The sequence below is a fragment of the Gastrolobium bilobum genome, unplaced genomic scaffold (genome assembly GCF_033153095.1).
Source record: "Gastrolobium bilobum isolate Gb01-03AN ecotype WA unplaced genomic scaffold, APGP_CSIRO_Gbil_v1 utg5188, whole genome shotgun sequence".
In the NCBI taxonomy this organism is placed as follows: Eukaryota; Viridiplantae; Streptophyta; class Magnoliopsida; order Fabales; family Fabaceae; genus Gastrolobium; species Gastrolobium bilobum.
The window spans coordinates 659591-677373 of NW_026899969.1; the positions used below are offsets into that span (position 1 = coordinate 659591).

General features: G+C 32.4%; 2 protein-coding genes across 2 annotated transcripts; one reads left to right on the forward strand and one right to left on the reverse strand.

Moving 5' to 3' along the window:
* The first annotated feature begins 2582 nt into the window (after positions 1-2582).
* Positions 2583-4157, forward strand: LOC133294556 (ethylene-responsive transcription factor RAP2-3). Its single transcript, XM_061493243.1, has 2 exons — positions 2583-2816; positions 3580-4157. Exons 1-2 carry the CDS (start codon positions 2618-2620, stop codon positions 4083-4085), a joined length of 705 nt encoding a protein of 234 aa, XP_061349227.1. The 5' UTR covers positions 2583-2617; the 3' UTR covers positions 4086-4157.
* An 11455-nt stretch (positions 4158-15612) lies between these two features.
* Positions 15613-16451, reverse strand: LOC133294564 (uncharacterized). The gene has a single exon (XM_061493254.1). It carries the CDS (start codon positions 16315-16317, stop codon positions 15766-15768), a length of 552 nt encoding a protein of 183 aa, XP_061349238.1. The 5' UTR covers positions 16318-16451; the 3' UTR covers positions 15613-15765.
* Between the last annotated feature and the right edge of the window lie 1332 nt (positions 16452-17783).

Genomic DNA, 17783 nt, shown 5'->3' on the forward strand with positions numbered 1-17783 from the left:
AGATAAAGAGGCTCCCCTATGGCCACCACCTCGATAGCCGCCTAGCAAAGCAGCATGTGTTTCCTCCTCAGTTCGAGGTTTGCCATACAACCAGTACCTCGAACCAGGCGGTAGGCTCTGAATGAACCTTTCCTCTTCCTCCGAGTGTCGTCTTTCCTCTTCGGCATCAATTTCATCACCACGACCGAAGATGCGGGGGCAATAGGGTCTTTCTTGAATGGTATAATTTCTCTCACCCATATCAGAAACTAGTCAAAGCAGGGTGTGCAGGAAATGAACAAACAACAGATAAGCTTGTATAGACAGTGCAAGACTAGAACAGAAGATGTAATCATGCAAGAGCTATATAATGCATCACACATACAGATAAGCACATGCATAGGAACAAGCAGGTAAATAAGTCTGAAATAAAGAAAGGCATTGCAAATCCAGTAGCCGTAGGCGAAATATAAAGTTAATAGAGTATGCCAGAAAAGAAAGCCAGGGTGAAAGAAAATACCTGCGGGGAAGGGTGTCGAAGAAGCTGGCGATAGACGAGCGTGGGAGCTAGAAAACGTTGAGGGAGAATGCTCTGGTGAATGGCGAAAGATAAATGCTCTGGATACTGCCAGACGATTCGAGACAAATGGTATGAAATGAAGATTGAGGGTGGTAATATGAGCAAACGTGAAATCGAAAAGTTAAACCCGCGAAAGTCAAAGGGCAGGGGCATTACAGTAATTGCAGGGTGGACAAGACAGTTGAGGGACGTTTCGGTAGGAGCATTAAATGCCAGCGGAAAAAAACGCACGATGCCACACGTTGTGCCTGTTGGAGGGAAGCACGTGGAAAGGTAATCATTAGAATGAAGGGAAACTGTTTCTCACTTCAATGCAATCGTCAGATGGCAGCTAAGTGCAATCATTTTTGGCACAACCAAAGTAAATAACCGAGTTCCTAGTCCAAAGAGGCCGCGATCTAAACCCGGCAAGTAAACCCGGATGAAACCAGGGAAAGCTTCCCCTCTCGAGGCCAAGTAGGGAGGCCGAAGTAATAAAGCAGTCATGTGACCGATGTCCGAGTAAAAGCATAACAATCAGCTCGACTTGGGCATCCCGGCAACCTGAAGACTCAGTCTACCGGGCTGGGGGCACCTGTTATGGACCAGAGGAAGGCCCACGATAGCGAGAAGCCCAACCCAAATCAGCCCAGAGGTAATCTCTATAAATAGGGTCTAAGGACCACAGGTATGACTGATCTCTCTAACCCTATTTCATTAAGACACGACAGTGCACACACACACACACCCCTTCTGGCTAAAGCCATCGTATAGTGTGTAGTGATCAGTTGTTCCCAATATACCTAGTTCATAGGTATCTAGAGAGAAAGCCCTAAATCCAACTTCAAACACCCGACCTTCGGTCGGACATATCTGCCTCAGGCAGAACAAGTATATACTTGATTTTGCTTAAGTAAGGTCTTGGGTTCAACTATTTAAGTACTTGTGAATGCAAAAAATTCTCTTTGAAGGAGTTAGTCTTACCATGATATGAACATTTTCAGCTTGAACATAATTACCTCCCGTATAAGTTATATGTGATTTATTCAAAAAAAAAAAAGTTGTGAAATATATTAATAATGTTTCAGTTCATAATAGCCCTAGTTTTAATAATATTTCCTAATATTATAAAAATGAATAAAAAATTAAACTGTCCATGTATAGAAGGAAACATATATTAAGCTATTAAGACTGGTTTAGTAGTAAAAAAAAATTAAATAAGTTGTATTAAATTATAAATTAAAAAAAAAAAAAGCAAAATTTCAGATGTGAGGAGGGTAAAGTAGTTATTAAGTATGAAATGCAGGGTGAGATTATAAGAAGATGATTCTAAGATTTAGTCCATTAACTGACGTGCGTCACTTCTTCCTAAACTGCAAGGCTTTGGACTGTCGTTTAGCTCACCCAACCACAAACCGCCACGTCGACAACATCCTCTATGCACCCCAGTCCAACATGGGAAAGGTATCAACTACTGCAGTCAAAATGGGCCGGCTCAAATTTACACTAATATTCAAAAGTTAAAATTCTTTTAAAATAATCACTTTAATAATGAACTGATAAAAATAGAAAAAATATTTGTACAAGAATATATAATTATATTATTTTAAGAAAGAAAAAACATAAATTAATATTATTTTATTTAAAATTCAAATTAAAAAATTATCTATTTTTTCTCTCATAATATCTATTATTTATATTTTTTTCTTAAAATAACATAATTTTATATTCTTTAAAAAGAAAAATATCAAATCCGATAAAAACATATTTTTATAACATTTCACGAGTTAGCGTTAGATATATTTCAAATTAAAAAGATAATGCCTCATTATTTATTTATTCTGTAACAACTTTTCTCTGATTGAGCAAAACACTCGCTAGCTACCGTCGGATTGTGGAAGAAATCTGTGATCCCTGATTTGTCCTCTTGCGTCCAGTGTCAGAGATGTTATTGTGATTCGTGAGTAATCTTTGCCTAGGTCTATAAATGTAGACTCCAGTGCAACCTTTTTCACTCAGATTTATTTGTGCCAAGACAATAACTGTTTCAATTTCAACTCTTTTTCTCTCTCTCTGAAAATGTGTGGGGGTGCTATCATTTCTGATTTCATAGACGTGAACTTGAAGCGTAGCAGGAGATTCACACCCGAGAACCTCTGGTCTGAGCTAGACACTTTCTCTGACCTCGTTGGTTTCGACGCCACCTCCTCTTCTAAACACCAACCATCCCTCCACCACTTTGATCAACCAAAGCTGTCTCTTATTCCAAACAACAAAGGTATATATACTTTCATTTCCGTTATTCTAGGGCTATCACTTGTTTTCTGTTCTACCTAGATGCTTTTTCTTGTGTGTGGGGTTGTGTGCATTAATTAAATTCCAGATTTTTAGCCTTCCTGTTTATTAAAAAAGCATGTTCATGTATCTGAATTTCTCATTTTTAGCCTTCCTGTTATATTCATCTGGTTTTTGTCAATTTCTTTTTATTTTCATTCTTATTATTAATTTTTATTTTGTGGGCTTCGATGATTTTATGCAAAAAATTTGGAATGGAAATGTAGAGTGAAGTAGAGGCATTTCTTTTGAATATTTGACAAAAATAAGGATATTCTTACTCCCAACAAAATTTATTATCGTTATCTATTTAATTATTACTGGATCATCGTATTTTATCTTGAGAAACTTTTCAGTATTTTATGCAAGGATGATTAGATAGATAGTGAAATTTTTTTATTGTAAGAATATCTCCCTGTTGACAAAATATACCGATGATTCTTTTGTTCACGTTTTTCTTATTCATAGAAAAGAAAGGGCAACAAGAAATTAAAAAGAACCAAGTTGATAACTTTAGAGTTGTTAAGCATAAAAACTTCATTACAATCCGCTATAAAAAATCCAATGGACCTGATCCCAGCATCCATCCCACTTAAAAAAAAAAAAAAGATGCCTTTCCAGGACAATATATAATAATAGCCAACCCTTAAAAAATAGAAAGTTTTCTGAGATACGATAATGAAATGATGTGTGCATTAATGTGGCAGTGGTGAAGGTGGAGAAAAAAATAGTTATTGCAGAAAAGGGAACAAGTAAGAATGGTGAGAATCAAAGTGAGGGTAAGGCTAAGCGAACTCGGAAGAATGTGTATAGGGGAATCAGGCAAAGGCCATGGGGCAAATGGGCTTCCGAGATAAGGGACCCACATAAGGGTGTACGTGTTTGGCTCGGAACCTTCAACACCGCCGAAGAAGCCGCCCGGGCCTACGACGGCGCCGCCAAACGCATCCGCGGAGACAAGGCCAAGCTCAACTTTCCCCACCATCCTGTCAAGAAGCGGTGCCTCAGCCCCGAGTTAACTCAGCCGAGTTATCAACTCACTGGTGAAGCCCAGGTCCAGGATCCTGAGTTGAAACATCAAATCTCGAGCCTGGAATCGTTCCTTGGTTTGGAGCACGAGCAGCCTCAGTCGTTCGTTGGTGAGTGGGACTCGCTTTACAGTGACACGTGGATGCTGGACGACGTCGTTATGCCCAACTGTCATCCGTTCTGAAAATGGGATTCGAAAAATGGAAACATTATCAGGTGGTGGCCTGGTGGGTGACTTTATTTAGCTTCTTCATTCAATTAAAGGTTATTAAAAACTAGCGACAGTATATAAATGTTCAGAGAATTAAGATACTGTGTTGCGTCTTCTCTTTTGTTTTTGGACGGTCGAATGTTTCATCACCAGTGCACCCGTTTTCCGATACTTAATTCATAAATAAAAGTGTGTGCATGTGCATGTATGTCGGTGCATGAATCAGGCCTTAGTCTTTGTGACAACTAGGATTGCTGTGCGCGTTAGTAATATAGTATTTTTATTTTATTTTATTTATTTATTTTGGTAGTCAGTAATATAGTATTTAATTAGTTAGACAACTTGTCATTAAGTAATTGTATCTACTATATAGTATATACTACGACTGCAACTGTTCTTGTAATGGGTCAATAATTCAATATCCGATTGATTGCACAATTCACATTATTTTCAATTGACAAGCTCTCTCACCTGTGTTCTGTGTACATTAAATCATGCTGCATGCACTAAGAATAAATAGTAAATAAGTGTAGAAGTTATTTTTTCTTTCCTTATACGGGAATATAATATAAAAATTACAGATTAATGTTTTTCAAAATAATTTTATCTCTTATTTATGTGTGTGGGTTTTGTATAGGGTCAAAGAAGAGAAAAAAGAAATATAGACTTTATATATATTAATCTCTAAAAATTATTAATAGGTCTTCACTTCTTCATCAAAGGGCTTTTGTGTGAGATAGTGTGATAAAGAAATTAATATAAAAATAATGGTTCTTTATATTTCTTAATATTTATTACTATTTTCGAGGAAAGTTTTATGTTAATCTCACTTATAAAAAATGATTTCAAATTATCTAATAGAACTTATATAGAATTTTACAAAAATTTAAAAAAATATGAATATATATTTCTGACATTCATTTTTCACATTAACATCGAAAAACACAATTTTGATAATAAACTAGTACGTCACTGGGTGACTGATCAGGAATAGGATTTCAAAAATAGTACGTATATATATATATATATATATATATATATATATATATATATATATATATATATATATATAACTCAATCTTAACTTATTTATTTTTGGGCAAGTTGATTCCTTCTAGTATTATTATAAGTTTAAATTTTTTAAATTCAAGAAAAAGATGACATGTAAAAATTGAATCAATGTCTTTTTTTATTTATTCAGATTCAATTTCTTTTTTTATTTATTCAGTTCTATTACTATCAAATGAATTATCGCCATTTGCTATAGTAAATAATATATTGTTATCAACATGAAACATAGCTAGTTGACGATTCAAGTTGAACGGTCAGAAATTTCTATGCCCACAAGTAGTTTTTATTTTTTATTTTTTAAACTCCATCCTTACGTTTTTGTCTGAAAGAATGGAAGAAGAAAAATGACAAAATCAATGGCCGCGAAGAATAGCATTACAAAATACGAAATTATAGAATTAATATGCAATAGAGTGAGTCGCTTATATTGTTAATTGTATTAAGTTCATCAATCGTATATATTTTTAAATCTAGGACACGAAATGAAAAAAGGATATACTCATTCGGACACTTAAATTCAATAAAATAATGGCGCATGAGCTCATGTGAATCGGGGTATTAAACAAAGGGCAAATGATTTTTAATAGAGAGAGAAAGCAAAAGGAAAGACAGAGAAAATAATAAGAAAGAAAGGGAGATTTAAATGAGGGACAACTATCAAAATGATATTCACAAAAAATTGCCTGAATACTATGAATGTAAATTTTTTTTTCAAAATGTCACGTCACCTAAGTCACTACAATATTTGACGAGTTAGGTGTGGACACATGACAGTAGATTCACGGCCATGTAAATCGTTGTACAGTGGAGTGAGATTACGTGGCAGACAACGTTCAAACTCGTTATGTTGCATAGCATACTACGTGTCAGCTTGGAGCGTTACGTGTCTGATATGCGTCAAACTGGCTATGCTGTATAACTTGTTACGTGTCAGCTTTTCTGACACGTGGCCATACATGTTCTGCTGCATAGCATATTATGTGTAAGTAGCCCAGCAGTCCAATATTTTTGATCTAATAAATCCACCATTTCCCTTCCTATATCTTGATCATCGTGGTCTAATAAATTATAGGATTATTTTATGGGGGGAGATTGTACTTATTACCTTTTATCTTATTACCTTTTATTATCAAATATTAACCATTGATTTCTGTCAATCTAACGATTATAATATATTGGGTCACACTTATTAATTAATTATTAATTTTCAATAAGTTATATTCGTTCGATTGATGAAAATCAAAGGTTAAAATTTGGTAGTAAGAGGTAATAAGAAAAAAATGTAGTAATATAACATTTCCCTAATTTTAATTATTGAATTTTTTATTTTGAAATAAAATAATTTAAGAAAAATTAATATTGGTTTGAATACTTTAGTTTTAAATAACTTATGTTAAGATAATTTAATTTAGGATTGTTAATTTAATTTAATTTATGTGTGTTAATTATTTTAAATTAATGTAGGAGTGTTAATTAATTTATTTTATTTTATTTTATGTTAAGTTAAATTATTTTTAACTGTTAAGTAATTTAATTTAATTTAGAAGTGTTAATGAATAAAATTTAATTATGTCTGTTAAGTAGTTTAGTTTAATCTATTAATTTAAATTATTTTAAAACTTTAGACTTAAAACACTGGACTGACTTCCACATAATATGATATGCAGCACAACATGTATAGCACATGTCAGAAAAGCTGACACGTAACATGCTATGCAGCATAGTGATTTTGACACGCTGTCTGTCACGTAATCTTATTACACTGTGCAATAACTTATGTGATCATAAATATACTGCTACGTGTTCATACCTACCTCCTCATATGTTTCACGTAATATTTTGGGGAGAAATTCCAATCTATGACATTCACATAATTTTTTTGAATAATATGATATTTTGATCGTTGTGTCTTCAAATGATTGGTCTGCCACTAAAGCAGAAAATATTTGCCATTAAACAAAATAACCTTAATTAACCGTCCATCGACACCTTCAAAAGTGGATTTTTTAAATAAATTTTAACTTATATGCATTGTTGGCGTAAAAATATCTGAGTTATATTTTATGACTTATTATTACATCATTTAATAAGATGTGTTTTTTATTTTTTTTAAAGATATAATAATACACCACTAAATAAAAATATAAAATTATTTTTTTCTTACACGCCAAAATTAATTCATTTTAAAAGTATTAATTCGTAATACTTTTAAAGTTGGACACTAGCCATCAACACAATTGAACGAAAAAGGGAAGATTTAGAAGGTGCATGAACCAACCCTATTTTCGTATAGTGGGTCCCTATATCTAGTACACTATATTTTGATTGAAGCGACACCACAACCTTTTAATATTTTCTTTCTTAACTTCGGTCAGATTCTTACACAGTGAACTTTCGTGTTTCTGCAAAAAGAAAACATAATAAAAACTTGGGCCACACGTCACTACTAACAACAAAATGTTAAATAATAAACTGTTTTTTTTTTTCAAGAAAACTTACTTCTTTTTTAAACTCTATATCAATTATCTATTATTATTTTCGTAAATAATAAACCTCTCGATATTCTCTCAAAAAATATTCTTAAGTGTGTTTTTTTTTTGGTACAAACTTATGTGTGTTTTAATTAGTAGAAAGAGTATAACACACTCTCATGTGCAATTAACTTTTTGGAAACCGATCTTGATTATCTTTTTGAGGTAAATTAGAATTTTCGGTATTTTTACGCGTTCGACTCTTTGAGCCGTTTATGGGACTAATTCAGAATTTGAGTGTGAGTCCAAAAATTACAATACTTATACCACCAAATAGTGTTGATGGAATTCGAATAAACATCATGTGCAACTAATTTCGTCCAGTTGCGTACCTATCATTTTTTTTTATATTTACGAAATCATAGTATGCCTTATTAACGTTCCAGTTATGAGTTTTTATTAATGCACATTTAATTAATTTATCTCCCCGATCAATCCCTGGAAATATGCTAGTCATTCATACTAATATTAAACGATTTTAAAAAAATTCACTCTAATCTTAGCATGTAATTTTAAAATTTTATTTTGATTTATTACAAAAGAATTTTTTTTTTTTTTTTGCATTATATTGTTTAAAAATTTGACTATATGATAAGAATTATCTAAGAGACCAAACTCATTTAATAATATGGTAATGTATTATTTTATTCTGATAATAAACCTATTTTTAAAATCTTAACATACGAAAATATTCCAATTTTAGAACAAAATTAAAAAATAAATAAATCTTTCGCACTACACAGGTATTGAGAGCATTATACCCAATAATATTATGTAGTGTAAAATATATTTTGTGTTATAAATATATATTATGGAAAAAAAGTTATTTATTAGTGTAAGGATATATAAAGTCTAATAAGCCAGATTGGAGATCCAGTCTCCGTCATATAAATCATGAACAATAAAATATTCAGGTTCATGTAACTTGGCTTATTTTCAAGGAAAAATACTTCATATTCCTTTTTTTTTTGTTCGTAAAAGGACAAATCCTTCTAATTTTGCAGTTAACCTAGTCATATTCAGTTGGAATTTTTAGGTTCATTGTAGTACATAAACGTCAACTAGGAATATCATCGACTTTTTCGATTCATTTGCACATTATAATAATGAACAAAGAATCAATTTGCAATATTTAATCTGGAATTAATCGGATTGATATACTCTAGATCCTCAAAAAATATATACAGCGACATTTGTCTTATTTATATCAGAATAACTGAGACCATCGCCAAAGCACACAGGATACATGGATCAAAACTATTTGGATGGTTACTGCGAACCACCATATATAATCACTCCTCCTCCTGTCAACAAATTTCCAATTAGATAAGAATGAAAATTTTCTTAGTGACGAAGAAAATCGGGTATATGTTAAGGGATTGGTTATTCTTTCTACTTTTATTCTGCCTATCTCTCTCAACACCGTTAGATTACAATCTCATCCAATGATAGAGATTTACAGTATAAAATCAACCTTTTTACTCCTTTCTCTCTCTCGCTGCCCCTCACCCTTTCTCACTCCTCCTCTTTTCTCTTCTTTGCTGCGACAATCATCCTTCTTGATACACTTGTAATTGACAGATTAAAAATCAAAAAACAACACGATAAATTCTTTGAATGATAACGAAAATGAATCTTTAAAACTTTGTATTTTTAGGCATATTTGTTCAGCGACTATTGTAAAGATGTTGGAACTATAAAGTCCTTCTTTGATGCAAATCTGGCCCTAACAGAGCAGGTTTGTTACGATAAATTAGATTGAGGGTATGGTTTGGAAACATTATTTTTGTGGATAAATTGGACGATTGCAGTTGTAAATTACACTTGTAATCCTCGCTGCCCTTCAGTTCACTTGTAATTCTCGCTGCCCTTCAGTTTATTGGGTTGATTATTAGGATCAAGGATTATTTTTTAGGATTATTCTGGATTTGAACGAAAAATTATCAGTTTATTGGATAAATTACACGACAAATTGGACGATAAATTGCAAGTGTATAAAAAATTACAAGCTTGGGTGCCCTTCTTGTTTCTTCCGTTATATTATTTGTTTTTAGATAAATTGGACGATCCTTTCTCGTGGTTCGTAAATAAAACATATCAATATATATTTATTCAAAATCGCTTTGGTGTACAGAAATAGCAAGATAGTTTCAGTGTTATGATGCCGCAGCGAGGAAGAGAAAAGGAGAAGAGAAAAAAAGGATGAGGGCAGTGGAAAAGAGGAATAGGTAAAAGGGTTGATTTTATACGCTAAATCTCTATCATTGGATGAGATTGTAATTTAACGGTGTTGAGAGAGGTAGACAAAATAAGAGTAGATAGAATAACATATCTCATATATTAATATAAGGTGTGTTTTTTATGATAATGATGTAAACTAAGGTCCTTGAGGAGAAGAGAGTGGGCTTCAGATGTAGATAAGAAAGAACAAAAAATATATATATGGGTTTCAAATTTTTGTATATATGTGTATGCAGAGATAATTTTATCTCCAATAATATGTATAATATGAGACACATTAAAGCATATATAAACATGCATTTTTTAAGGTTTCGTGTTTGCTTCTACGGGTTATCTTATGGCATGGTCGCTATGCCCTTGAACGGATTTTCCTTATGGGTTTTTGAAGGTTTCGTGTTTGCTTCTATGGGTTGGTGATTCTTTCATAAATAAATTTATGCACCGCACCATTTGCAATGGGGAGTTTTTTTTTTTTAATAAAAAATGGAAAATAGGAATAAACATGCATTTTTGATAGAGCGCGAGAGACGAATTTATCAGTCTGTGATGTGCAATTAGAATACCTATAGAGAGAATGGAGAGAGGGTTGTCGGACCTAAGGGTGTTCATCAACCGATCCAAACAGATTTAAATCGCGGTGACTGAACCGAAAATTAAATTAACCGAAAATCAAAAAATTGAAAATCAAAAATCGAAAAAAAATCACAAAATTTAATTGGATTGAATTGGTCTTTAGATGAGTGGGTGAAAATCGATCCAATCCAAACCGATCCAATGATTCTCCAACCTTACCATTTACCTACTTGGGCTTTTCCCTAATCATAGCCCAAAAGCCATATAGCAAAATTCTAAATCTAATACCCATTAATCTATCATGTTGGAGAAAGCGGGTTGTGCTTAATCTATGTTATGCTTTTTTTTAGTAAGATACATAATATATTTTTATTACTATTGTTGTACAACAACTCTTCTATAGGATGAAAATTTGGATTACTTCGTATATCAGGCAGCTATATTATAAATTTTTTGTGGGAGGTAAAAGATAATAATTCAATTTTTTATTGCACAATGCTTCTAGATTGCACAATAATCATCATACAAACTTTACAAAACCAATACATACAAAATATATGTTATTTGCACAATAATCATCATTCAAATCTTAGGCTTTTAAAAAAATCGAAAATCAATCCAATTCAAACCGAATAAAATTGGATTGTATCGGATCGGATTTGAAAAAAAATCCAAACCGAATGAATGATTATATGATTAAACCGAACTGATTGGATCGAATGATTTTTCTTCTAAAATCGATTCAATCCAAACCGCGAACACCCCTAGTCGGACCTAGAAAGAAGATGAAGATGAGAGAATGACAAGCTAAAACACTAGGATTATAATAATTGATAGTGAGTCATTAGATTTAATTTTGATTCAACGGTGATTAAATTGATTGTAAGGGTGAAAAACTTTTTTAACGTAAATATAACCCCTTCCATAAAATATATGGTTTATTTTCCCAAACTAGTATCTTAAATTCTAAAATTTTGTTATAGCACGGGGATAATTTATTATATGGCATTTATTAAATAATTATTAATATATATATATATATATATATATATATATATATATATATATATATATAGGGACAGGATATTCTTACACCGGTGTAAGAGTTAGAAGCCTTACATTCAATCTTGAGCATTAATCCACTTGTATCCAATGGCTCACATTACTAAAAAATTGGAGCTCTTAGATATAAGTGGGATCAACGATCAAGATTGAGAGTGTAACTTACATTAATGTAAAATGATCCTAACACACACACATATATATATGGGTTTAGTGAGTATACAGTGACTGGATGTAAAAATCGATCCGGTGCACTATATTCTCCCGCGAGAACACAGTATAGTAAAAATTATAACTATGTTCTCCCGGGAGAACACCATTATAATATTTTTTGTGCTATGTTCTTGCGGGAGAACTTAGTGCACTGGACCGTCCAGTCACTTTATTTTCATTTTTTCCTATATATATATATATATATATATATATATATATATATATATATATATTAGGAAATTCAATTAATGACTACTTTTAAGTAATAATTAGTTTAAAACTATTCTTTGTTTCTTTTTTTTTTAAAAAAAATTCAAAACTATTCTAGATTATTATTACAAGGCTGAATACAAAGAATCTAAAAAATCAGAGAAAATCAAATACAAAATTTGTACCACATCGATATCTCACAACAAGGGCACCAAAATTGGCTCGGCCCGCCCATTAAATGAGGGGGAGATGGGCTAAGTTTTATAGGCCACTCTCAAAAGCGGGGCTGAATGGGTTGGCTCATCTTTTTTGGGTTAATATAAAATAAGTTCGGGCTGGCGGACCAACTTGTTTCGCTCGAGTTTTTTAGTTCATTTTCAAAAACGATGTGGACCGCCAATTTTATCACCTCTACGCACAACATAGAAAGATTCGTAAACACTGTATATTTTTTAGTACAACCGTTGCACTAGTACTCAGTGAAACAGTGATATGATAACCATGTATTTCATAGAATAAATAGTTATAATATTAAAATTATTTTTTATCTCTCTCTTTAGAAACTTTTTAAAAATTTGATAGCTAATATGAAAAAAAAAACTTTAATATTATAACTATATTCTCTTCAAAATTCATATTATAATACCACCCTTTCATTGCACTAAAAATTTGTTCATAGTCACCTTAGTGAATTTGAAAGGTTGGCGCCATCTCATAAGGCAATCTCATTTTTCTGATTGGATCTACATTTACACTTATTCACTAACTCAAATATTGACTTGAGTGTCAAAATATCTTGCATGTACCCATCCGCTTCTATTCCAAGAAGAATATGAACAACCGACCTACTGCAAACCAAAGAAAGACTTCAACTTTAAATCAAGTGTGTATGACTCGTCTAAGGAGATCTTTGTGCCGATAAAAAAACACTAAAGAACTTTCGGTGGGGAGCTCGGGTTATTTCTTCTTGCTTACTTCAGTCTGTAAATTCTGTTTTCTACAATTCAAAACTCTGCCAAGACATATTTTCAAGACTTTATTGGAATAGCTTACTTTCAAAACTATTATTCTTTATTATATGATTTTAACCAATAATTAATCAAACCATCAAATTTAATTCCACAGCATTGCAACTATGATGGTCCATGAACACTCTGATTTATTGCTTTATACCACACTTATATTTTTTATATGTTTTGGCAAATTAAGAAGTTTTCAAACAATAACAACTCAATTTACTTTTTATCTATATTTTAATTTAAAAATTACATTTCAATCTTATTTACAAGTTAATTTAGAGAGAGAAAAATCTAAAGAGATAATTCTTTTTAATTTTTCAAAAAACTTCATATAGAAAAAGTGTATTATATAAGTTAAAAAAATAAAATCATAAATGTATATTATAATTAATCATATTTTAATTGAAGTAACCCTCCATTTCCTTTTGGGGTTTACAACTCTTATGTTACTGCACTCCAAAAAATATTTGCAACTGAACCCAAGAGGTTGTAGAATCGTAATACGTATCATATATTGTTTGACCCATTTTTTGTATCGTATATCATGAATCGTAAGATACAGAAATATAATAAAAAATAATTTAAAAATATATAATATAATGAATATCATATAAATCTAAATTCCAAAAGGATCCAATAAACAAAATACACAAGTAATTAAAGTGTAAACCAGTTATTCTCTTACTCATCAATAATTAATACTAATATTATCACTATTATCACCATCAACATATCTATCACTGACATAACTAATCCATCATTCTCTTCCAAAAAGATCCTTTAACATATATATATACCAAATGATGGTAGCTCAGTTGGCGCATGGGAGCTGAGCAGGTGGGGGGTGAGGGCATGTGTTCGAACCTCCTCAGTACCACCTTTGGGAGAGATTTAAAGCCTTAATCCTGGACCCGCCCCGAATCGGACTAATCGCGAAGCGATGAACCGATGAAATATTTCCAAATATATATATATATATATATATATATATATATATATATATATATATATATATATAATATATATATAAATTGCAAATCAAATCTTTATTTTTTGTTTAATATTAAAAATTAAAAAATTTCATTTAACTTTTATATCGTATCATAAAATACAGTATCAAATCTGATACACCCTACGACACGTATCACTATGCTTATAAACCGTATCGTGTATTATAAGATTAGTGATAACTATCGCTGATACAATAAAGATGTGTGAACCACATTTTTTTTTTTGTTTTTTTCTATTTCCTCATCTCACTTTCTCTCTCGCGAATCGGACTAATCTGCAAAAAAAAATTGGAATTAAGCAACATAAACCCCTTTCTTTTTTCTTATGAATATATAACCCGAATAACCCGAAACGAAGGTAAGCCTTCCTTTCGTTACCCTTACTTTTTTTTTATTTCTTTCATTTCCTTTCCATCCCCCCTCCTAACTTCCAAACACCCCCTTACAGTTCTAACCCAACTATTGCAATTCCAGTACAGGTTTGCCCTAGCGCTACTCTCTGGATAAATTCAAAATAAAGCAAAATATGACCAAAATAAACATCAAAGGCCAGCTAACATCAATCTCTCCCAGAGTCCCACTAAGTACTTAGGCACCGTAAACAAATTAGTCTACTAAATAAATACAAACAATATTTTTATCCCCCGACATAAACTCGCTAATAGACTATCTATCAGTATTGTTATTATACATATAGTTTGCAAAAAGATACAACGTAACTTCTTCAGTCAAATAACACCTACAGTGAATAACTTCAGTGAATAACTTCAATTACTCCTGCCAACCAATTTCATCATTTTGACACAGAAAGTTTTCTTTAATATCATTAATCATCTCTAAATTGTTTGCATTTGTTACCTGGGTGTCTTCATTTTTTAAGGCACTGGGAATGTTCAAGACATAAAGGAGATGGGAGATTTCCCCAACATGGTACTCAGGAAAGATCAACCTAATAAAACAACCAACAAAAAGAACAATGCAAAAGAAGCAAAAACATACAAATATAATTTAGATGCCTCTTTTTGACACAAGTCTGGAAGAAACATTTGTGGGCAAGCATAAAAACACATCTATCATTCCATTTGAATAGATAAATAGTGAATAGAAAATCAAATTGTAAACAACCCAATCCAAGTTCTACAGATAAATCACTGTGAGCAGAACAGAAGCACAATGAGTTCTCTATCGTGTCTTCGATCATATAAAAAATTCTACATTCTATTCGCTATGCACCGTACATAAGGTTGGCATAGAAAAAGAGATGTTGAGGAGTAATGCAACCATGACTTGGATGGATAATTGAACCTATCACCAAGTAACATCGAAAAATCTCTCGCCACTCCATGGTATTAACTTATAAAAGGGCATTCCTTGCACTCAGTACTTACATTGACCACCCCAAATGTAGCAATGATCAATAACTCAACTAGAATCATGTTTCTTCCTCTAAACTATTGCTAAATTGTAATGCTTAGAACTTAGATCCGACAAACGAGTCTATGTACCCAAACTATCAATTAAGCGCGCGCGGGGGGGAGAGAAATCACTAACGCAACCATAAAAGCAGTAAAGAAATTTCCATGGAATTAGATATTAAATGATAAATTATATACAATATTCACAGTAAATGCATAATCAAACAGGGAAGCAATGCCCAATCACCACCTTTCAACAAGCATTGATTTGAGGATTTGACCAACGAATGCATTCCAACGGTACCAAATCAGCAAATTGGAGCCAATCTCGCGGGAACCTTTTCCCTAGCAGAATCCGCAACAATTCGAACAATCTTCTTGAACGAAAAATGCAAGCAATTCGAGAGCATAATCCACGAGAGCACCTGATACACGAAATCGAACGCAGGATCAGGCAACGACGGTTCATCCCAATTATGACCGTCCCCAAATCTATTATCATTCCAACCACCGCCACCGCCACTGCCCCCGAAACCACCGCCGCCGCCGCCAAAAGGACCATCACCACCGTCACCATAAAAGAACCCCTCATCACCGGCGTCACCAGAGCCATCATCCGACAACCTGCGTTTGGTTCGCCGTTTTCTCCGGAGAAGAGTCCGACGACGAGGCACCTTGTACGCAGCGGGCTTCACCGGCGGCGGCGCCACAGCATCGTAAGGCATAATCATCGCCGAGATCTGCTCGGTACCGGAATCGGCGATGGAAAAGTTACAGCTGGATTGACAGCTTGGAAGGACGCGGAGACCTACCGCGGCGGTTACTGTGACTGTTTCAGAGACTATCATCGTCGAGATCATCGTGAATTTCACGCAAAATGAGAAGGAGAAACACGAATATGCGAAAACTATTGTTCGTTTTTTTCAATTTAAGGACCGAAGCAAAATAGAAATCGTAATGGGTTTCCTCTGTGGAATGTGGAGACGGCAAGTCTCTCCAAAACGCTAGCGTGTCAGTTTGACTATGACACCTATCGGAGGAACTCGGTCCCTCAATTTCACTTTTAAGGGTACGTCTGAATGAGTTTTTCCTTAGGTAAAAAAACCAATTCTCGTTCGGATTTTAAAGAATTTCAATGAATTGTTTTTGGATAAAATTTTTGATTAGGATTTGATTAAGATTTTAAAAGATTGTAAAAAAGTTATGCATATTCAATTAAGATTTTAAAAGATTATTTTAGAATTTGTACAAATCTTAATATATATTCAATTAGAATTTTAAATAGAGTAAAATTAATTTTATGATGTTCAAAAATCTAACGATTTTAATTAATTTTATATTGATGTGAATTTCATGAGATTTTTTAGTGAGAAATAAAGATAGGATGCTTCTTTCACAATCTCATCCTAACCCTTAAAATTTCTTGAGATTTCTCTATTGCAGTGTTTTCTTCTTCCTTTGGCTGGTTGACACGTTTGAATCCAGTTTTCGCCGTGAGAGCTTCGTTAACATAATTTTGAGTATTTTCATCACAAAATAACCCAAAATTTACAAACCAACAAAATTCTATATAATCCATCTAAAAATAGCAGATTTTCGAGAGCTTTTGGAAGTTTAAAAAATAATCTTTGCACAAAAAGGTGTAATTTTTGTATTAAAAGAACATAAAACATGTGAAAATAACAGGAAAACTAAAAACCGCAAACCAATTTTCATTTTACATCAACAAAACAATAACAATTTAAAGAAAAATTAAAACTTTCATAGTATGAAACCTATATTTCATAACAATACATTCATGAATGAAATTCCTTCGCCATAGCAAATGATTTCAAATAATTTTTGTGTCAATAGATAACTAAAACCTTGTTTTTTAAAAGCCCCAAAGCAATTTAAGGTTTCAATGTTTTCAATTGAAAATAATTTGAAATTTTTTCTAAACTTTTATGTAATAAAACCCATAAATTCATATTCAAAATTTTCTTAGAATACTCAATAAAAACATGCATATGATATATGGTTAGAAAACTCTCATCACGTAGAACAAAAAACCCCAGCTTTCCAAGATCAATGGCAAAAATTCCAAAACAAAATTTTATCATAAACTTCAGGTTCTATATGCAAATTTAGAATTATTTTAATAAATAAAAAAAATTGGGTCTTATAATCATATATACATACATCTGATACCAAACAAAGAAGATAAATTTTAACTCATTGGTTAAATCCAAGAGCAGGAACGAGAAAATGCTAATGCGTGGAGGACAATTATAGCTTTAGATATGTGGAGAGATGTTGCTTAGTAACTTTGAATGTTTGTTAAAAA

Excerpts from the sequence above, each read along its gene's own strand:
- LOC133294556 (XM_061493243.1), top strand. The coding sequence starts at position 2,618 with ATGTGTGGGGGTGCTATCATTTCTGATTTCATAGACGTGAACTTGAAG. Across the intron at positions 2,817-3,579 it reads TCTTATTCCAAACAACAAAG|TGGTGAAGGTGGAGAAAAAA; the intron begins GTATATATACTT and ends TTAATGTGGCAG.
- LOC133294564 (XM_061493254.1), bottom strand. The coding sequence starts at position 16,317 with ATGATCTCGACGATGATAGTCTCTGAAACAGTCACAGTAACCGCCGCG.